The 23,434-nt window shown below is 40.9% G+C and overlaps 1 protein-coding gene across 9 annotated transcripts in view; it reads left to right on the top strand.

The window, feature by feature from the left end:
• LOC128688281 (collagen alpha-1(XVIII) chain) overlaps positions 1 to 23,434 on the top strand; it is a 472,640-nt gene that overhangs the window by 418,708 nt on the left and 30,498 nt on the right. For all 9 annotated transcript variants that reach the window (XM_070086587.1, XM_070086585.1, XM_070086589.1 and 6 more), the window contains 2 exons: positions 8,279 to 8,404; positions 9,186 to 9,380. In XM_070086587.1, coding sequence (XP_069942688.1) covers positions 8,279 to 8,404; positions 9,186 to 9,380 — 321 coding nt within the window. The remainder of the gene's footprint in view (positions 1 to 8,278; positions 8,405 to 9,185; positions 9,381 to 23,434) is intronic.

Raw genomic sequence — 23,434 nt, 5'->3', positions numbered from 1 at the left:
ACTACTGTAATTATCACTCTTTGCTTGTTAGACTGCCGGCTTCTGAGCTGCAGTTGTCCACGGAGCTATCACATGATTGAGGGGGGGGTGTCCTCACCTCGCCTAAAGTATTCAGTCTGTTCTAGACTCTCTTGGTGGTCGGACAGATTGTCTGTCTCATTATTCTTGTTAGTTCTGTAGAACTCTGTTCACAGAACATTGTATAGACTTAGTGATTTTCGACGTTGTACTGAGGTTGTGTGTCACATAGACACTCGAAACATCTCAGGTCCTGAGCTGTTGCTTCTCACTTAATTTGTACTGGTATCTGTGTATTATCACAGTCGGGGATTTTCTTATGCTGAACTTAGATTCAGTAGTAGGGGAGTTTTGTGACTTTTGTGGAGGATCTGCAGATGGTCCCTACTTAGTGTCGTTATATTATCTCCTGTTCCTGATTCTGTGTCGCAGTTGCTTGTTATATTGCTATTGGGCTTAGCATTCTTTTTATTGTTCAAGCAGACTGTTCTGACTGCCAGTTGGTTAAGAAGTTAGTTTATGAGAGGACTTTGTCAGTCACTTATTTAAGTCTAGTCGAGTCGTGAGACAGAGAACTACTTAGAGCACTTACACACATACATACACACTTGTACATATTTGTAATATCTTATTAAATGTTAAATGTACCAGACGGTACTTAAGAATGATAATGTGATATGTGCTTTCAACACAATAATACTGTAAACGAGAGAAGTGATATTATTTTGATTACTGTGATTAATTTAATTTAATTTGATAATATACCTCTAGACTTAATAAATTTATTAAATTTTAATTTCTCTGGTTAGTAGCCTACCAGTTGTAATCCTGAAGCACTATTGAATAATACTGATTTCTAATGGATAATTGGACAAGGATACTGACTACTTGTTACAAAAACCCAGTAACAGGCTGGATGCTAGAAGGGAAGTCCTGTCTGGTATTCACTGGAGATCTCTAAGCTTTTAGAATCGCGTTTTTTGTAACAACAGCACATACAAATTACCCTTGACGATATTGTTTTTCCTGAACATACTGGGAGTTTCAGAGTGATACACCAATAAAGGCTTCACTTTGCAATCACCACTAGCAGTACTACACAACATTAATGTCAGCCTGTCTTTCGTAGGCTTATGTCCTGGGAGTGCCTTTTCCTCCTGAGTAATGTAGGTCCTGTTTGGCATTTTCTTCCAAAACATGCCTGTTTCATCACAATTAAACACTTGTTCAGGTTTTAGGTTTTCAGTCTCTATGTATTCCTTAAAGTCCTTCACATATTTTTCAGCTGCATTTTTGTCTGAACTGGCTGCCTCACCATGCCTTACCACACTGTGCATGCCACTACGAATTTTAAATCTCTCAAACCAGCCTTTGCTGGCCTTAAATTCATCAGCAGCAGCACTATTTTGAGGCATTTTCTTAATGAGATCATCATGCAACTTCCTTGCCTTTTCACAAATTATAGACTGAGAAACACTATCACCTGATAATTGTTTTTCGTTTATAGATATAACAGTCTCTCTACCTCCTCAACTATTTGTGGTCTCCGTTTTGAAAACATATTTGAACCTTTCGCAACAACAGCTTCTTTGATTGCCTGTCTGTTCACCAAGATAGTACTGATGGTTGAATATGATTTGTTGTATTGCCTTTCCAACTCAGCCATACGCACTCCACTCTCGTATTTTTCAATGATCTCCATTTCCATCGTAATTCTCACCCTTTTTAACACAGGCTTGGCACTAGAAGGTTTCTTGGAACCCAGGGTGGCTTATTGAGAAGTTACAAGCACTAGAAATAGTGGAATAATCCAAAATATATGGGAGGCACACGTGGAAACCGACCCCAACAGCTTGTAAACAATGGCACACTGACTTGGAGTGGCTGGACTCACTCAGGCCGTGCTCCTGGCACATCGACACGTTCCGGACAAATGTCGTTGGTTAAGTTTTTCGCCATTGGTTAAGGCATTTTTTCTATGGCAAAAAGCGCCGTTAGATGAAATTGCTGTTAATGCCGCCGTTAGTCGAGGGTCGACTGTATTCAGGGAAACCTGTTAGCCAGACTTGAGTCCTGGAAATGGGAAGTACAATGCCTGCACTTTAAAGGAGGGATTTTGGGATATTGGCGGTTTGGAAGGACTTCTGAACTGTCGTATGTGAGTGCCTCTGCAAAGATAGTGATTATGTATGAGTAATGGGGAAAGTGTTGAATGATGATGAAAGTATTTTCTTTTTGAGGATTTTCTTTCTTTTAGGGTCACCCTGCCTCGGTAGAAGATGATCGTCGTGTTAAAAAAAAAAAGAGAGATTAAGAGAGTGGTGAAGGAATGTAAAGAGAGAGCAAATGAGAGAGTGGGTGAGATATTGTCAACAAATTTTGTTGAAAATAAGAAAAAAATTTGGAGTGAGATTAACAAGTTGAGAAAGCCTAGGGAATGAGTGTATTTGACAGCTAAAGATAGGAGAGAGGAATTGTTAGATGGAGAGTTAGAGGTATTGGAAAGATGGAGGGAATATTTTCAGGAATTGTTAAATGTTCATGAGGATAGGGAAGCTGTGATTTTGTGTATTGAGCAGGGAGAAATAACATCTTGTAGGAGTGAGGAAGAGCCAGTTGTGAGTGTGGAGGAAGTGCATTAGGCAGTGGGTAGAATGAAAGGAGGTAAAACAGCTGGGATTGATGAGATAAAAACAGAAATGCTGAAAGCAGGGGGGGATATAGTTTTGAAATGGTTAATTCTTTTGTTTCATAAATGTGTGGAAGAGGGTAAGGTTGCTAGGGACTAGCAGAGAGTATGCATAGTTCCTTTGTATAAAGGCAAAGGGGACAAAAGAGAGAGTAAAAATTATAGAGGAAGAAGCCTGTTGAGTATACCTAGCAAAGTGTATGGTAGCATTATTATTGAAAGAATTAAGAGTAAGGCAGAGAGTAGGATTGCAGATGAACAAGGAGGCTTGAGGAAGGGCAGTAGGTGTGTAGACCAAGTGTTTACAGTGAAACATAGAGGTGAACAGTATTTAGATAAGGGTAAAGAGGTTTTTTGTAGCATTTATGGATTTGGAAAAGGCATATGATAGGGTGGATAAGGGAACAATATGGCAAATGTTGTAAATGTATGGAATAGGAGGTAGGTTACTGAAAGCAGTGAAGTTTTTATGAGGATAGTGAGGGTCAGGTTAGAGTATGTAGGGGAGAGGGAGATTATTTCCCAGTAAAAGTAGGCCTTAGACAGGGATGTGTGATGTCACCATGGTTGTTCATTATATTTATAGATGGGGTTGTAAGAGAAGTGAATGTTTGGGTGTTAGCAAGAGACTTGGGATTAAAAGATAAAGAATCTAACACAAAGTGGGAGTTGTCACAGTTGCTCTTCGCTGATGGCACTGCATTTGAGAGAGTCTGAAGAGAAGTTGCAGAGGTTGGTGGACGAGTTTGGTAGGGTATATAAAAGAAGGAAATTAAAAGTGAATATAGGAAAAAGTAAGGCAATGAGGATAACAAAAAAATTAGGTAATGAAAGATTGGATATCAGATTGGAGGGAGAGAGTATAGAGGAGGTGAATGTATTCAGATATTTTGGGAGTGGACGTGTCAGCAGATGGGTCTATGAAGGATGTGGTGAATCATAGAATTGATGAGGGAAAGAGAGTGAGTGGTGCACTGAGGAGTCTTTGGAGACAAAGACCATTATCCATATACAAATACAAATATATAGGTAGTAGGTTGGTAGACAGCAACCGCCCAGGGAGGTACTACCGTCCTGCCAAGTGAGTGTAAAACGAAAGCCTGTAATTGTTTTACATGATGGTAGGATTGCTGGTGTCCTTTTTTTCTGTCTCATAAACATGCAAGATTTCAGGTACGTCTTGCTACTTCTACTTACACTTAGGTCACACTACACATGCATGTACAAGCATATATATGTATATATACACATCCCTCTGAGTTTTCTTCTATTTTCTTTCTAGTTCTTATTGTTTATTTCCTCTTATCTCCATGGGGAAGTGGAACAGAATTCTTCCTCCGTAAGCCATGCGTGTTGTAAGAGGCGACTAAAATGCCAGGAGCAAGGGGCTAGTAACCCCTTCTCCCGTATAAATTACTAAATTTAAAAAGAGAAACTTTCGTTTTTCTTTTTGGGCCACCCTGCCTTGGTGGGATACGCCAGGTTTGTTGAAAAAAAAAAAAATACAAATACAAATATTTATTTCCTTGTGAAGCTTACAATGTGTGGTTTACATGTTATAAGATTTAAATTACAAAAATGGCCACTATCGTGCCTAGGCACTTCAGGCAAACTAATACTAATTCTTACACTATTTTGATATAGGTCATATTTGAGCAGTACATTTGAACATGTTATTAGATATTTAAATAGGAACATTCTCAGTTAGGTACATACATAATTAGGTTTAAAATAGTTAAGTAGTCAAATCATTTAATATTAGTTCATATGGCAGATTTAGTAATGGGATTTGATTTGTCTTGGCATGATACATTGTTTCTATTAAAGCCATACTGGAGGAGTATCTTAGACAAGCTTAGGATTAACTTAAGATTTAATAGACAATAGCTATGTTAGGAATTGGATGTTTACAGTCATTTGGGTGGATGTAGGTGGAAATTATGGGGGAATTATGGATAACAATAAGTCTATATTGTTTTGGATATGTTCATGATACAAAAATAGAATTGGGTGGTTTTCATTTGGTTAGCTGATGATGGGGTGTGTTATGGAGACGAGATGTTTTTTAACAGTAGTTTTGAAAATGGTGATTGAGACTGCAGTTCTAGAGTTTTCAGGCAGGGAGTTCCAGATTCTAGGCCCTTTTATGTACATCAAATTTTTGTATAGGTTTTGCCGGACACAGGGAATGTCATAGAAATTTTTGTGTCTGGTGCCGTGTCTATGGGTCCTGTTGCAGCTATCAAGAAATTGTTTTAGTTCCGGGTTAAAATTAGAGTTTATGGTTCTGTAACTGTAGATTGCACAATAGTAGGTGTGAATGTTCTGTACGGTGAGTAGGTTTAGGTCTTTGAAGAGTTGGAGTGTGTGCTGTCTTGCATTGGATTGCGTGATAATTCTCACTGTGGCTTTCTGTTGGGTTATTATCGGCTTTAGGCAAGTTGCTGCTGTTGATCCCCATGCATAAATAGCATAGGTGAGGTAGGAATAGATGAGTGACTAGTACAGTGTGAACAGGGCTGATTGTGGTACATAGTAATGTATCTTGGAGAGGATCCCAACTCTTTTGGATACTTTTTTTGTTATTTGTTGGATATGAGTGTTGAATTTCAGGTTTCTGTCAAGACACAGGCCCAGGAATTTGCCGTCGTTATGTATAGCAATAGGAGTGTTGTCAATCGTTACATTCAGCTGGGCAGCACCCGTTCTGTTCTCAAACAGAATGTAGAAGGTTTTGTCAGTATTAAGTGCAAGTTTATCAGCAGTCATCCAGATCAATAGTTTTACTAGTTCTTCATTAACAGTAGTACTAAGTGAGGCAAGATTAGGGTGGGAGATTACATATGTTGTATCTACCTACTGTTGTGAGACAGTAGGTAGATCATTGATGTATAAGAGGAAGAGTAAGAGACCAAGGACAGTTCCCTGTGGTACTCCAGTATCCAGTGGTCTTATGGATGAGGTTGTGTCCTTAATAGAGACATATTGCTGCCAGTTTGTTAGGTAGGATTTGAAATATGTAAGTGCAGGACCTCTTATGCCATAATGCTCAAGTTTGTGGAGTAGGATGCTGTGGTCTGCTGTATCAAATGATTTACATAGGTCAATAAGGAGTCCAAATGGAAATTCATTCTTTTCAAGTGCAGTGTAAAGTAGGACTAGCATTTTTACAATTGCACCATTTGTGCTTTTGTTTTTTTCTGAAGCCAAACTGGTAGGGGTTGAGGATGCTTTGTGCTGTTATAAAGTAATATAATCTCTTGTGTAAATGTTTCTTGAAGATTTTGGATAGCAATGGTAAGTTTGAAATTGGCCTGTAGTTGTTTACATCTGTGGGGTCACCACCTTTATGTATTGGTGTGACCCTGGCTATCTTGAGTAGTGCAGGGAAAGTGCTGGTTTCTAGTGATTTATTAAAGAGTAATGAAATAGCACTAATGAGCCGCTCGTTTGTACAATAATGGAGAAACTTGAGCCAGATTTCCAGATTTATTTTTAAGTGTTTTAATAATCACAGTGACTTCTGTGGGCTTGGTTGGTGCAAGAGGCAAAGAGGAGAATGTATGAGAGCATAGTTATACCATTGCTCTTACATGGGTGTAAAGAATGGGTGGTGAATGTTGCAACTAGGAAAAGGCTGGAGGCAGTGGAGAAGTTGTGTCTGAGGGAAGTGTGTGGAGTGAATATAATGCAGAGAATCTGTAGTTTGGAAATTAGGAAGAGGTGTGGAGTTACTAAAAGTATTATCCAGAGGGCTGAGGCGGGGTTATTAAGGTGGTTCAAACATTTAGAGAGGATGGAACAAAATAGAATGACTTGGAGAGCATATAAATCCATAATGGAAGGAAAGTGGGGTAGATATTGGCCTAGGAAAGGTTGGAGGGAAGGCATAAAGGAGGTTTTGTGTGTGAGGGGCTTGGGATTCCAACAAGCATGTGTGAGAGTGTTAGGAGTGAGTAGAGACAAATGGTTTTTAGGACTTGATGTGCTGTTGGAGTGTGAGTAAGGTAACATTTATGGAGGGATTCAGGGAAACCGGCAGGCCGGACTTGAATCCTGGAGGTAGGAAGTACAGTGCCTGCACTCTGAAGGATGGGTGTTAATGTTGCAGTTTTATAACTGCAGTGTGAGTGCACCTCTGGGAAGACAGTGATGAAGTGAATGATGATGAAGGTTTTTCTTTTTTGGGCCACCCTGCTTTGGTGGGAAACAGCTGATGTGTTAATAAAATAAAAATATACATAAAAATATACATATTTTTTTTTTAACACGTCACCCGTCTCCCACCAAGGCAGGGTGACCCAAAAAGGAAAGGAACACTTTCACCATCACTCACACAATATCACTGTCTTTGCAGAGGTGCTCAGATATAACAGTTTAGATGCCACTACAAACAGCCAATATCCCAAACCCTTTATTTAAAGTGCAGGCATTGTACTTCCCACCTCCAGGACTCAAGTCCAGCTAACCTGTTTCCCTGAATCCCTTCACAAAATATTACCCTGCTCACACTCCAACAACTCATCAGGTCCCAAAAACCTTTTGTCTCCATTCACTCCTATTTAACATGCCTGCTGCATGTCCAAGCCCCTTCTCTCCATCCTTTCCTAGGATGACCCCTACCCTTCCTCACCTCTACTGATTTATACACCCTCCAAGTCATCCTATTTTGCTCCACCTCTAAATAACCAAACCACCTCAACAACCCCTTTTCAGCTATCTGAATAATACTTTTAGTAACTCCACACCTCCTAATTTCCACCTTACAAATTCTCTACATAATATTTACACCACACATTACCCTTAGACATGCCATCTCCACTGCTTCCAGCTTCCTTCTTACTGCAGCATTTACAACCCATGCTTCGCACCCGTATAAGAGTGTTGGAACCACTGCACTCTCGTACATTACCTTCTTTGCCTCCAAGGATAGTGTTCTTTGTCTTCACAGATACCTCAATGCACTACTCACCATTTTTCTTTCATCAGTTCTATGGTTAACCTTGTACTTCATAAACCCATCCGCTGACAAGTTTACTCCCAAATATCTGAAAACATTCACTTCTTCCATACTCCCTCCCTCAAATGTCATATCTAATTTTTCTTTACCTAGCTCGTTTAATACTGTCATCACCTTATTCTTATATATGTTCACCATCAAATTCTTTCCTCTACACACCCTCCCAAACTCGTCCGCTAACCTTTGCAACTTCCCTTCAGAATCTCCCAAAAGCAAAGTTTTTTTTTTTCCAACACACCAGCCACCTCCCACCAAAGCAGGGTGACCCAAAAAAGAAAGAAATACTTTCACCATTGTTCAACACTTTCACTATCATTCACACATACTCACTGTTTTTGCAGAGGTGCAAAATGTTATCAGCAAAGAGTTACTGTGTCAAGTCCCATTTTGTATTTGATTCCACATAATTTAATCCCACCCCTCTCCTAAACAACCTAGCATTTATTTCTTATACAACTCAATCTATAAATATGTTACACAATCATTATTTATTTATTTACTGCAGATGTAGAATGAACCCCAAACAACTGAGACAGCACTTTTTTTTTCAGCTGGGATCTGTTGTGCCACTGCCAAGCACCACCCCATCACCACTAACTACACCCGCACACACTGAGACTGTGAAACCTCCGCCCCTCGAGGTGGACTCCCTTGTCAGTGGTCTTGATGGGCCCAGGGTGAGTATTAACTGACTGTTTACATTCATTCTTATGCCAGAAGAGGGATGAGGATTCCTCATAGCACATTAATTATATTTTGCTCTGACTGTTCAGTATATTAGTGGATTATTATAGTGTAAATTGGAAAATGATCATGTATTGTGTTCATGTGATGGGACAGTTGTTTTCGTATTTTATTTATATAGATTCGTTGACATAATAGTAAGTGTCAATGATGTTAGATTAAGTTCAGCTTTTGCTATGATCCAAATAACAATACAACTACATCCCACCGGTTTGTTGCAAAATTCTAACTGCCTTGAAATGAGTAGCAGTAGAAAAACAGCACTTGCCCTTTAAATTCAAAATGCAGGTAATATATTGTTCTGTCTGCTGCTTTTTTCTTTCTTCAGTTTAAGGTGTTTCAGCTGTCAGCATTATTAACACTGTGCTTCAGATTGTTAGTACATATATTTAAATTATTTCACTTATCGATAGCTTACAACAAAATGATGGTGCGACCACAAAATGGTTTAGATTGAAAATGCAGTGAATGTACTGTTGTAAAGAATAAAGCAGTGATGGTAAAACATTTTGAATTTTCTATTGCTTGCCTCAGCGGGGATTTCCTCATATGGTAAGTTGCTTCTAACGAAATAGATGCATAGCTTTAAATAGGTTTTTGATTAAATGTGTACAAAAATTAAAATCATGATTTCAATACCATGTTAGCCAATAATTTTACATATTTAACATTTAAATTACGGGATAGAGGTTGAATTGTTGGAAAACTTTACAGTTACGACTGGCAGCACTGAATGAGCCCTTCACCGGAGACATGCATGGGGTGAGAGGGGCAGATTATGCTTGCTACAGGCAGGCCAGGAGGGCAGGGCTGAAAGGCACCTTCAGAGCATTACTGACATCTCGTGTCCAGAACCTGGATTCAATCGTTAGATACTCTGACCGTGATCTACCAGTTGTTAATCTTAAGGTAAGATAAATTAATTAAGCTCTGTACTTGAAACTTCATTTATTGAATAGTTTAGTCTCTGTCAACTATCCTATTGAAGACAGATGCAGAGCAACCTTTTACTATAGCAGTTTCATACAATGCCAGATTTAAATGCTAAGTTTAGAATTCAGTAGTATGTATTATTACATTCTTGCAGAGTGTTAAACCTGTATGGGTTGTACATATAAGTACGGGTAAGTTTGGGGATTAGTTTGCCTGTAATGTTTTGCTTAATTAGTGGCATTCTTTTGAGAATACAATTGTATCAGACTGATTTTGTATCATAATTGTATCAAAACTGTAAACCAAATGTACTGCAAAACCATTCATTGTAACTTCTATATATGGTTCTAAAGAAATGAAGATTTTTATTTTCTATGTGAAGCTTTATTACGCTCTACACAAAGTGAAACATTCAAAATAGAATTTCTATAGCTGTCTTTTCTTAATTACTTGCAGCAGTACACCTGTGTCACTTGTCCCATATGGGCATCAGCCATATTTGAATTTAATTTGTTTTAATTTAATCAGGATGAAGCACTTTAACCAGTAAGGATCATATAGCACCTGGGGAATGGGAGTCAATTAGATTCAGTCCAAGAAAAGAGAGGATAAATCTAGTTCCTTGGATTTATACTCTCTTTTTATTAAGGAGAGACAGATTGTAGAAAGTATAGACTTATGTGAATTTGGTCTTAATATCTGTTATTCTTTTGAGGATGTCAGTTGTGTAAAATTAATTTATGTATCCAAAAATTGTTTAGAGCATGTTAGTGAGTACAGTAACATTTATGAAGGGATTCAGATAAACCAGTTAGCCAGACTTGAGTCCTGGAGGTGGGAAGGGAAAGCCTACCAGTGGCGGCTCATGTATAGCCACTGCAGAACTGCAGCACCCCCTATTTTCAATCAGTATTATATTATACATTCAATATAATGAGTCTTTTTTTCTTTAATTCCTTCTTTATACTTGTACATTATATAATCCTTAACCCTTTCATAGTTTTTGATGTACTAGTATGTCTTACGCCCCAGGGTTATTGATGTACTAGTACGCGTAAATTCTAGCATCCTCAAATCAAGCAGGAAAAGGCTGGTAGGCATAGATGTGAGAGAATGGGTCTCTGTGGTCAGTGTGCATGGTACAAAAAAAAAATCAAAGACCCAGTGGTTCATTGTGGGAAAGCCATTTTATTACACCTTGTTCACCATGTCTAGCACCAAGAAACTCCTTACTCCTCAGCTAATTGGGGCTCCTTTGTTCCCAAGTGACAGTTTAAACACAGATGGAAGTGTCAGTGAAGATGAATTTCATGGTTTTGAGGAGTTTGTGACTGAAAGCAATGTCCAGGAAACCAGAAGGAAGGAATGAAGGTAGGAAGAAAGGTAGGAAGGAATGAAGAAAGGAAGAGATGAAAGGAAGAAGGGAAGGAAGGAAGGAAGTAAGGAAGGAAGGAAACCATCAACCTAGGATAATCCAAAAAATTCAGACAGTGACTTATTTCCATATGGGTTGGTGTGGGGGAGGGGAATGGGTATTGACAGGCAGTGAGAGTGGTGAGTGATGGTGTGATTTGTCATTGTGACACTAATTACACCAGTGACTTAGCATATTTACAAGTCCACCCCCACACAACAACTACAAGCTTTACAGAAGCTGTAGCAGTTCTGGGAAGTGTCCAATAACTTTATATATGATATATATGATATATATATATATATATATATATATATATATATATATATATATATATATATATATATATATACATATACATATATATATATATATATATATATATATATATATATACAGTGGACCCCCGCATAGCGAACTTAATCCGTGCAAGAGGGCTGGCCGTTATGCGAAATGTTCGCTATGCGAATTAATTTTCCCCATAAGAAATAATGGAAATAAAATTAATCCGTGCAAGACACCCAAAAGTATGAAAAAAAAATTTTTTTTACCACAAAAAAATGTTAATTTTAGTACACACAAACTGAAAAAGGCATGCACAATTACATGACACTTACTTTTATTGAAGATCTGGTGATGATTGATGGGATGGGAGGAGGGGAGAGAGAGTGTTAGTGTTTAGAAGGGGAATCCCCTTCCATTAGGACTTGAGGTAGCAAGTCCTTTTCTGGGGTTACTTCCCTTCTTCTTTTAATGCCACTAGGACCAGCTTCAGAGTCACTGGACTTCTTTCGCACAACATATCTGTCCATAGTGGCCTGTACCTCTCGTTCCTTTATGATTTGTCTAAAGTGGTTCACAACAGTGTCATTGTAACAGTCACCAGCACGGCTTGCAATAGCTGTGTGAGGGTGATTTTCATCAAAAAAGGTTTGCACTTCAAGCCATTTTGCACACATTTCCTTAATCTTTGAAGTAGGCAATTCCTTCAATTTCTCTCTCCCCTCCTTTGAACCAGTTTCCCCAGGTCTGGCCTCTTGCTCTTGAAGTTGATCTATCAGCTCATCAGTGGTTAGTTCTTCATTGTCCTCCTCCACCAACTCTTCCACATCCTCCCCACTAACCTCCAACCCCAAGGACTTCCCCAATTCCACAATTGATTCCTCAACTGGTATACTACTCCTCTCAGGGTTAGCCTCAAACCCTTCAAAATCCCTTTTGTCTACACATTCTGGCCACAGTTTCTTCCAAGCAGAGTTCAAGGTTCTCTTAGTCACTCCCTCCCAAGCCTTACCTATAAGGTTTACACAATTGAGGATATTAAAGTGATCCTTCCAAAACTCTTTTAGAGTCAATCGAGTGTCTGTGGTCACTTCAAAGCACTTTTGAAACAGAGCTTTTGTGTACAGTTTCTTGAAGTTGGAAATGACCTGCTGGTCCATGGGCTGCAGGAGAGGAGTGGTATTAGGAGGCAAAAACTTCACCTTAATGAAGCTCATGTCCCCATAAAGTCGCTCTGCCACGTCTGTAGGATGACCAGGGGCATTGTCTAACACCAGGAGGCACTTAAGGTCTAATTTCTTTTCAGTTAGGTAATCTTTCACATTGGGGGCAAATGCATGGTGTAACCAGTTATAGAAAAATTCCCTAGTGACCCATGCCTTACTGTTTGCCCTCCACAGCACACACAAATTATCCTTGAGGACATTCTTTTGCCTGAACGCTCTGGGAGTTTCAGAGTGATACACTAATAAAGGCTTAACTTTGCAATCACCACTAGCATTGGCACACATCAACAAAGTAAGCCTGTCTTTCATAGGCTTATGTCCTGGGAGTGCCTTTTCCTCCTGAGTAATGTAGGTCCTGCTTGGCATTTTCTTCCAGAACAGGCCTGTTTCATCACAATTAAACACTTGTTCAGGTTCCAGTCCTTCAGTTTCTATGTACTCCTTGAATTCATGCACATATTTTTCAGCCGCTTTGTGGTCCGAACTGGCAGCCTCACCATGCCGTATCACACTATGGATGCCACTACGCTTCTTAAATCTCTCAAACCAACCTTTGCTGGCCTTAAATTCACTCACATCATCACTAGTTGCAGGCATTTTTTTAATTAAATCGTCATGCAACTTCCTAGCCTTTTCACATATGATCGCTTGAGAGACGCTATCTCCTGCTAGCTGTTTTTCATTTATCCACACCAATAAGAGTCTCTCAACATCTTCCATCACTTGCGATCTTTGTTTCGAAAACACAGTTAAACCTTTGGCAACAACAGCTTCCTTGATTGCCGTTTTCTTGCCCACAATAGAAGAGATGGTTGATTTTGGTTTCTTGTACAACCTGACCAGGTCGGTGATACGTACTCCACTTTCATACTTATCAATGATCTCTTTCTTCATTTCAATGGGTATTCTTACCCTTTGAGGTGTAGGGTTGGCACTAGAAGCTTTCTTGGGGCCCATGGTCACTTATTTTCCAGAAACAGCACCGAAAACACTGTAATAATACGAAATATTCCGAGTGTATGCTTGAATGTTACCGCGGAGGCTGGCTGGTAAACAATGGCACGGGCGGCACATGTGAGGCTGGCTGAGGGCGCACATTGGACGCGTCTCGGACGAAGGCCGCTGAGCGGGTTTTTGTCCACTATGCGGGGCAAAATTTTAGCGAACAAAGCGTCCGCTATGCGGATTGTTCGCTATGCAAGGCGTTCGCTATGCGGGGGTCCACTGTATATGATAGAAAAATAGTAATAAACAACATCTTTTGTTTTTGGTTTGTGTAAACATGTTTTGTAAACAATATAATGACAGCAAAATTTGTGCTGTTGTTGTGTAGTATACAATGAGTGAATATATTACAAATAGTCTTTATATTGGTCTCAGAGGCCATAAAAGTTACTTGAAAAAAATAAAATATTAAAAAATAAAAGAAAAAAGTAGAAAAAACAAAATAAACTATTACCGGGTGACCAGCAGTTGGCAATGTTGCCATAAGTGGTTCAATTTCTGTCAACTTCATGCCTCCATAACTCCATAAGTATTGATTGCAAAAAAATTTTTGGGGCCTGTAATACTTACAAAAAAAAAAAACTATCATTTCACAAGAAAAAATTATTAATTTTTTTTTTTTTTTTTTTTTTTTTTTTTTTTTTTTTTTTTTTTTTTTTTTTTTTTTTTTTTTTTTTTTGAAAAATTTTCGACCCTGAGAACAAGTTTGGGAGAGGGCCCGTCGACCCTCAAAGGGTTAAGTTTAATGTCAGTAGCCATCCCCTAGCACATGAAAAAATTACAAAAATCCTTGTATGGAACCATGCGCTTCACAGTTCCAGTGATTCAGTGTTTGGCTGTTGTGCACATGCGCACATACGTCCAAGATAAGATGCTGCATGCTCAGTAGATACAGCACTGTCGCTGACGCAGTGCCGACCCTGTTGTACAAGTGTAAGGTAGTGCTTCTTTTTGACTCAGCAACGTGTGTTGTACTTAAAAACCATGTACCATATTCTTGAATGTGATAAAGTGTAGAATTAGATGATTATCATGCTTCAGGCTATTTTATTTTATATGCTTCTTTCATTTTGCACAGTATTAAAACAATAGCTAAAAATTTTCTGAAGCAGCACCTCCATTAATTTTAGCTACGAGCTGCCAATGATACCTACACTCTGAAGGGTGGAAATGTTGCAGTTGAAGGGTAATCTGAATTGTGATGTCATTGCCCTTCTGGAAATGTAGGTACATGCAGTAGTCCCCCCATACCCATGGGAATACGTTCTAAGACCTACCGTGGATAATAGCATACCCTATATATAAGTCATTTTTCATTTACAGTAGACCGTTGTTTAACCCTTTGACTGTTTCGGCCATATATATACGTCTTACGAGCCAGTGTTTCAGACGTATGTATACTCAATAATTCTAGCGGCTTCAAATCAAAAAATCCTGCAGCATGCAGTGCATGAGAGAAAAAATCTGACCGTGTTTTTAGATTAAAGCACCGACTTTGAGGTGTATTTTTCTATAGCATTTATGGTTGCATTCTCGTTTTCTTTGTCTCATTTGATAGAATGGAAAACATATTACAGAAATAGAGATGATTTTGATTAGTTTCACAATGAAAATGACCTTGATATCGAGCTCAAAGTAGCGGAAATGTTCGATTTTTACCAATGTTCAAGAGTAAGCAAATCACACCACACGTCCAATACACATCAACTTGGGAGTCTAATATTCTTTCACTAGTGCACTGATATTATTTATACCATTTTTACAATAATGCAGTAGTCTGCATAACAGTAAATCTATTTTTTGAACAGAGGATATGTTATTTTAGTGCCAAGAATGTCTGCATTGTTTATTCTGGACCCAATTTTGAAACTGGCATCTTTTTTAATTTGCGTGACATTGGCCAAATTGCCAATTGGGTAGTTGAAATAGATAAATGGTCAGTTTCTTGTACGCATTTGATAGAATAAAATGGAGTTATAAAGAAATAGCTATGAATTTGGTTGACTGGAACAATGGAATTGGCCGAAAATAGGGCTCAAAGTCAGCAAAATCGTCAATGAGTGTATATCGCCGAGATCGCTAACTTTGCGGGAGGGTAATTCCGTGACATAGTTTTTCTTGAACACACTGGGATTTTCTGAGTGATACATGAGTAAAGGCTTCACTTTGAAATCCCCACTAGCATTACCACACAACAAAAGAGTAAGCCTGTCTTTTATAGGCTTGTGTCCTGACAGTGCCTTTTCCTCCTAGGTAATGTAGGTCCTGTTTGGCACAAACTACAATGGAAAATAAGCAAAATGTTTGATGTATGATAAGCTTCCTCAGCCACCAAGAGACACAGCCAAACTGACATGCAAGTGGCCCCAGTCAGCGGACGGATGCATCCCAAATGGCCAATCATCGAAATAATGGCCAATAACCGGGCGCCGAAAAACTGGCCGCTCACTGAGTTGGCCCATAACAGAAGTGGCCAATAACTGGGGGTCCACCGTATTTCTGTTGCATTTGTAGTCTTAACCAGTAAAAACAACACATTACAACATGACAGTGAACTATAATTACACATTCCTTTTATTTTTGTAAGATCTGGAGGTCTAAAAAAAAAGTTGTTTGGCTTTTTGGGGACTCCAAGGAACGTAACCCTGTTTTTCCCATAAGTTCTTCAGTTTGTCTCACACGGTTTTGCCTTACATGGCATTTTCAGGAACGTAAGTACCGTGTTAAACGACGGTCTACTGTACATATGTACTTGTGATAAAGTTTAAGTGATAAATAATGCAACATAAGTCTAGAATTAGTAGTTTTTCACTGATGGGAAGCATTTCACATTTTAGGCTTAGAAGCATGCCAGCATCACTACTTTTGCACTTTGGGGCCATTACTAAGTATACTAATAAAGGGTTATTTTTGGGCTACAATAAACTGTAGATAACTGAAAGTGCAAATACCAAATTTGTGGATATGGGGGTTTTACTGTGTACTGGAGTTTACCTGGACCAGGAGAGAGTTCCGGGGGTCAACGCCCCCGCGGCCCGGCCTGTGACCAGGCCTCCTGGTGGATCAGAGCCTGATAAACCAGGCTGTTACTGCTGGCTGCACGCAAACCAACGTACGAGCCACAGCCCGGCTGGTCGGGAACTGACTTTAGGTGCTTGTCCAGTGCCAGCTTGAAGACTGCTAGGGGTCTGTTGGTAATCCCCCTTATGTATGCTGGGAGGCAGTTGAACAGTCTCGGGCCCCTGACACTTATTGTATGGTCTCTTAATGTGCTAGTGACACCCCTGCTTTTCATTGGGGGATGTTGCATCGTGTGCCAAGTCTTTTGCTTTCGTAGTGAGTGATTTTCGTGTGCAAGTTCGGTACTAGTCCCTCTAGGATTTTCCAGGTGTATATAATCATGTATCTCTCCTGCCTGTGTTCCAGGGAATACAGGTTCAGGAACCTCGAGCGCTCCCAGTAATTGAGGTGATTTATCTCCGTTATGCGTGCCGTGAAGGTTCTCTGTACATTTTCTAGGTCAGCAATTTCACCTGCAGCAATATTCCAGCCTAGATAGAACAAGTGACCTGAAGAGTGTCATCATGGGCTTGGCATCCCTAGTTTTGAAGGTTCTCATTATCCATCCTGTCATTTTTCTAGCAGATGCGATTGATACAGTGTTATGGTCCTTGAAGGTGAGATCCTCCGACATGATCACTCCCAGGTCTTTGACGTTGGTGTTTCGCTCTATTTTGTGGCCAGAATTTGTTTTGTACTCTGATGAAGATTTAATTTCCTCGTGTTTACCATGTCTGAGTAATTGAAATTTCTCATCTTTGAACTTCATATTGTTTTCTGCAGCCCACTGAAAGATTTGGTTGATGTCTGCCTGGAGCCTTGCAGTGTCTGCAATGGAAGACATTGTCATGCAGATTCGGGTGTCATCTGCAAAGGAAGACACGGTGCTGTGGCTGACATCCTTGTCTATGTCAGATATGAGGATGAGTAACAAGATGGGAGCGAGTACTGTGCCTTGTGGAACAGAGCTTTTCACCGTAGCTGCCTCGGACTTTACTCTGTTGACTACTACTACTGTGTTCTGTTAGTGAGGAAATTATAGATCCATCAACTGACTTTTCCTGTTATTCCTTTAGCACGCATTTTGTGCGCTATTACGCCATGGTCACACTTGTCGAAGGCTTTTGCAAAGTCTGTATATATTACATCTGCATTCTTTTTGTCTTCTAGTGCATCTAGGACCTTGTCATAGTGATCCAATAGTTGAGACAGGAGCGACCTGTTCTAAACCCATGTTGCCCTGGGTTATGTAACTGATGGGTTTCTAGATGGGTGGTGATCTTGCTTCTTAGGACCCTTTCAAAGATTTTTATGATATGGGATGTTAGTGCTATCGGCCTGTAGTTCTTTGCTGTTGCTTTACTGCCCCCTTTGTGGAGTGGGGCTATGTCTGTTGTTTTTAGTAACTGTGGGACGACCCCCGTGTCCATGCTCCCTCTCCATAGGATGGTAAAACCTCATGATAGGGGCTTCTTGCAGTTCTTGATGAACACGGAGTTCCATGAGTCTGGCCCTGGGGCAGAGTGCATGGGCATGTCATTTATCGCCTGTTTGAAGTCATTTGGCGTCAGGATAACATCAAATAGGCTTGTGTTAACCAAATTCTGTGGCTCTCTCATAAAAAATTCATTTTGATCTTCGACTCTGTCTGGTTAGCGGCTTGCTAAAAACTGAGTCATATTGGGACTTGAGTAGCTCACTCATTTCCTTGCTGTCATCTGTGTAGGACCCATCTTGTTTAAGTAGGGGCCCAATACTGGACGTTGTTCTCGACTTTGATTTGGCATAGGAGAAGAAATACTTTGGGTTTCTTTCGATTTCATTTATGGCTTTTAGTTCTTCCCGCGTTTCCTGACTCCTATAAGATTCCTTTAGCTTAAGTTCGATGTTTGCTATTTCTCTGACCAGTGTCTCCCTACGCATTTCAGATATATTGACCTCTTTTAGCTGCTCTGTTATTCTTTTCTGTCACCTGTAAAGGGAGTGCCTGTTTCTTTCTATTTTACATCTGCTCCTCCTTTTTCTTAGAGGAATAAGCCTTGTGCATACATCGAGTGCCACCGAGTTAATCTGTTCTAGGCATAAGTTGGGGTCTGTGTTGCTTAGTATGTCTTCCCAGCTTATATCGGTTAGGACTTGGTTTACTTGGTCCCACTTTGTTTTTGTTATTGAAGTTGAATGCTCCCTCGTGACTAATCTCATTATGTCGGTCTGGGGCTCCGCGCATACATGTCTGAACCTCAATTATGTTGTGATCTGAGTATATTGTTTTTGATATGGTGACATTTCTTATCAGATCATCATTGTTAGTGAAGATGAGGTCTAGTGTATTCTCCAGTCTAGTAGGCTCTATTATTTGCTGGTTTAAATTGAATTTTGTGCAGAGATTTAAAAGCTCGTGTGAGTGTGAGTTTTCATCAGAGCTGCCTCCTGGTGTTATTACTGCAACAATATTATTTGCTATATTCCTCCATTTTAGGTGCCTTAAGTTGAAATCCCCTAGGAGCAAGATGTTGGGTGCAGGAGCTGGAAGATTTTCCAGACAGTGGTCAATTTTTAACAGCTGTTCCTGGAATTGCTGGGATGTTGCATCCGGAGGCTTGTAGACTACCACAATGACTAGGTTTTGGTTCTCGATCTTTACTGCTGAAACTTCCACTACATCATTTGAGGCATTAAGCAGTTCTGTGCAAACAGGTGACTCTGCAATGTACAGGCCAACCCCCCCTTTTTCCTGTTCACTCTGTCACATCTGTATAGGTTGTAACCTGGGATCCATATTTCGTTGTCCAAGTGATCCTTTATGTGAGTCTCAGTGAAAGCCACGAACATTGCCTTTGCCTCTGCAAGCAGTCCACGGATGAAAGGTATTTTGTTTGTTGCTGGCTTTAGACCCTGTATATTTGCAAAGAAGAATGTCATCGGACTGGTGGTATTGTTGGTACTGGGGGGGGGATTTTTTTCCGGCATTAGTATCTGTATCTGTTGGTTTGGAGTGGAGGCCATTGACTGTGGTTCCACTCCAGGAATGACTGGATTTGGTGTATGATTTCTGCTATTTCCTGCCAGTTTTTTTCCTTCCTGGCACTAGAAAACCTCTCCCTCTTGAGTGGCTGTGGCTACCCAGGTTTTCCCATGGCCTGGATGTTTTGTATCTTTTTGTCCTCTTTAGATGGTGTGCCTGGCAATTTAAGTTATAGCACAGTCTTTCCTGTACTGAAGAGGTACACATTTCAGGGTGAAAAAGCTTACAGGAAGGGAGTTTGCATTTTCCTGTTGTCATATGGGCACGGCATTTTCTAGGGTGGTCATAGTTGCACGTCCCATCTGTTTTTCCAGATTTCCCATGTCTGCAGATACCAAGTGCATAGTATGTGCACAGGCTTGGTTGCCGTTTGCCTTGGGTTTCTGTGACTGTATTCCCTGTTGGTGTATGTTTACCTGTCTTATTCCTATCCTCCCTAGCACCAACAATGGAGCTCCCACCAGTTGTTTTTGGTAATATATCCCCACTATTGCTAGTGAAGTCCTCTTGTTTGCTATTTCCTGTGGTATTTCTAGTTTGCAATATTGGTTTTATCTTATCTTTGACTACACTTGTTTCCCCACTATGGCTCCTGTCCCCTATGAGGTCATTTATATGCATTCCTTCCTGCGTATAATTCCCAACTACCTGGACATTATTATTATTATTATAATCAAAAAGAAGCGCTAAGCCACAAGGGCTATACAGCGCTGCAGGGTAGGGAAGGAAGCGAGGGTATTGGATGGCAGAAGGGAGGAGGGATGATCAGCAGGTTACAGAAAACAGCGGGGCAGGGGATAGTACGGGGGTAGAGGGAAGCAAGAGATTGAAGTAGAAAGGGCTGAAGGTATCAGAATTTGTGAAGTAAGTCAGTTGTTGTCAAAAAGTCAATGAGAGAGTCCGGATGAAAGGTGGGTCCATCAGCGAGAAGGGAAGGTAAAGAGAGAGTAGCTGAGCGAAGACGACGACAGAGGTAAATTCTGCGTGCTCGTTGATAAAGTGGGCAGTCCAACAGAATGTGGCTGACTGATAATGGAGCTTGGCAATTCTCACAGAGAGGAGCAGGATGCCTCTCCATGAGATATCCATGAGTAAGACGAGTATGGCCAATGCGAAGACGGGAGAGAGTAGTCTCCCAACTTCGACACTGGTGATAAGAAGACGGCCAGTAACCTATACTCGGTTTAATAGATTGAAGTTTGTTGCCGAGCATAGTAGACCAACGTTGTTGCCAACGGGTGTGAAGGTGGAAAGATATTGCAGCAAAATAGTCTGTAAATGGAATACCTCTATAAGAAACTGGTAGGTCATGTACTGCTGACCGCTCAGCAGTGTCTGCCTGTTCATTGCCCTGTACGTCAACATGACCAGGGACCCAACAAAAAACAATATCTTTATGCTTGGTAAAGATGCAGTGTAGCCAAAGTTGGATACGGAGGACTAAGGGATGAGGTGTATCAAATTTTTGTATAGCCTGTAAAGCACTAAGGGAGTCTGAGACAACCACAAATGATGACACAGGCATAGATGCAATACGGGTAAGTGCTGTAAGGATGGCATACAATTCAGCAGTAAAAATACTAGCCGAAGATAGTAAATGCCCTTGTACGACGCTGTCCAGAAACACTGCTGCGAATCCTACGCCGTCAGAAGACCTAGAGCCATCTGTGTACACGGCAATGGCATGAGAATGAGAGTGAAAGTGGTCAAGAAAAAGAGAGCGGGAAGCGACTGTAGACAGTTGGGCTTTCGAGCAAGGGAGGGAGAAAGAACAGACTCGAATAGCTGGAACTTCCCAGGGGGGTAGGGAAAAGTGAAATGCTACATGTACATAGAAAGGTGGTAGTTGAAGAGAAGACAAGAGCGAATGAAGGCGAAGAGAGAAGGGACGGAGTAAACAGGGTCGGCGAACAAATAAAGAATGTCTACTAATATCAGTGACCATTTTATAAATGGAAGGATTGCGGAGATCATGAGAGCGTACATAGTAGCGCAGGCAATGGGCATCATGGCGATCGGATAAGGATGGAATGTTCGCTTCTGTATAGAGGCTCTCGACAGGGGAAGAGCGAAAAGCACCAAGGCATAAACGTAATCCTTGGTGATGAATGGGGTTAAGGCTAGAGAGAGTAGCAGGAGATGCTGCTGAATAGATCTGGTCACCATAATCAAGTTTCGATAAAATAAGGGTAGAATGTAGGCGGAGGAGGGTTCGACGATCAGCTCCCCATGAAAGATGAGCAAGGGTTTTAAGAAGGTTCAGCCGGCTGTGACAAGTTGCCTTCAGAGTGGTAATGTGAGGTTTCCAGGATAACCTACGATCAAAGAGGAGGCCCAGAAACTTGACTGTATCACGTTCAGGGATACGGGAGCCATAGAGGTACAAAGGATGATCGGAGATGACAGAGCGTCTAGTGAAAGTAATTTGGTGGGTTTTAGTGCTGGAAAATTTAAACCCACGTGTGGTGGCCCAATTGGGAACACGGTCGACTGCATGTTGGAGAGAAACTGTAATGAGGTGACAGTCAGCGCCTGCACAGGCAATAGCGAAGTCATCAACATAGAGTGATGACCAAATATTTGATGGAAGACTAGAGGCCAAATCATTAATAGCAAGGAGAAAAAGTGTTGTGCTCAGAACACATCCCTGGGGGACACCTTCAGCTTGGATAAAGTCCGGGGAGAGCACATTATTAACCCGAACACGGAAATGCCTGTCAGTTAAAAAGTTCTTAAGGAAGGATGGTAGATTGCCTCGAAGGCCTAAGGAGTGGGCTTGGGCTAAAATATTATACCTCCAAGTTGTGTCATATGCCTTCTCAAGGTCAAAAAATATGGCAATAACTGAGTGGTTATTCGCAAAGGCATTACGAACATACGTATCCAAGCGTAGTAAGGGGTCTATGGTAGAACGTCCCTTACGAAAGCCATATTGACGAGTGGAGAGACTGTTATGTGTCTCTAAATACCACACTAAACGTCTATTTACTAGGCGTTCCATTACTTTGCAAACTGCACTGGTAAGAGCAATGGGACGATAGTGGGAGGTTTCATGTCCCGTAGTGCCTGGTTTGCGGAAAGGGAGAACAATGGCGGATTTCCACAGCTGTGGAAGAACTCCTTGTGACCAAATAAGATTGTAACGGCGTAATAGGACTGCAAGGGCTGACTGATGTAAATGTTGTAGCATACGAATATGAATGTCATCGGGCCCAGCTGCCGATGATCAGCAAGCTGAGAGTGTTGCCTCCAGCTCTTGAAGTGTAAAAGGCACATTATACTGTTCTTCTCTGAGAGAAGAAAAGTCCAAGGGTGCTAACTCTCTGGCAGACTTTGAGGAAAGAAATGAGGGGCATAGATGGAGTCCCTGAGAAATACGGACCAGATGATTGCCAATTTCATTGGCAACATCTAGTGGGTTTGCTATATCAACACCGGCAACCTGCAGAACAGGAGCCGGGTCAGGAGAATATTTACCACTCAGTTTTCGTACTTTTTTCCAGACTGCACTCATAGAGGAAGCAGAGGTGATGGTGGAGACATAATCTCGCCAGCAAGTGCGTTTAGCATCACGGATGACACGGCGAGCGATCGCACGCTTCTGTTTAAAATCAAGGAGTCTCTCTGTGGTTCTATTGTACCGGTACCTGCCCCATGCAGCGCGTTTCAAACGTACTGCACGAGCACAAGCAGGAGACCACCAAGGCACGCATTTCTGAGAATGCCTGCCCGAAGTTTGGGGTATAGAATGAGAAGCTGCGGTTAAAACGGAGGACGAGAAGAGGTGTAAAAGCTCATCAATGGAGGACGAAGAAGGAACTTCTCTAAAAACAGTTAGGTGTGAGTAAAGGTTCCAATTTGCCCGATCAAATTGCCAGCGTGGGATGCGAAGAGGTGGTGAATATGAAGGGGAAGTAAGAATGATTGGGAAATGATCGCTGTCATGTAAGTCCGGGAGAACAGACCAAGTGAAGTCTAATGCGGTGGAGGAAGAGCAGACTGAGAGATCGATGCAAGA

This window comes from Cherax quadricarinatus, chromosome 19 (assembly GCF_038502225.1).
Source record: "Cherax quadricarinatus isolate ZL_2023a chromosome 19, ASM3850222v1, whole genome shotgun sequence".
NCBI lineage: Eukaryota > Metazoa > Arthropoda > Malacostraca > Decapoda > Parastacidae > Cherax > Cherax quadricarinatus.
This window is presented reverse-complemented; position numbering and strand designations above follow the sequence as displayed.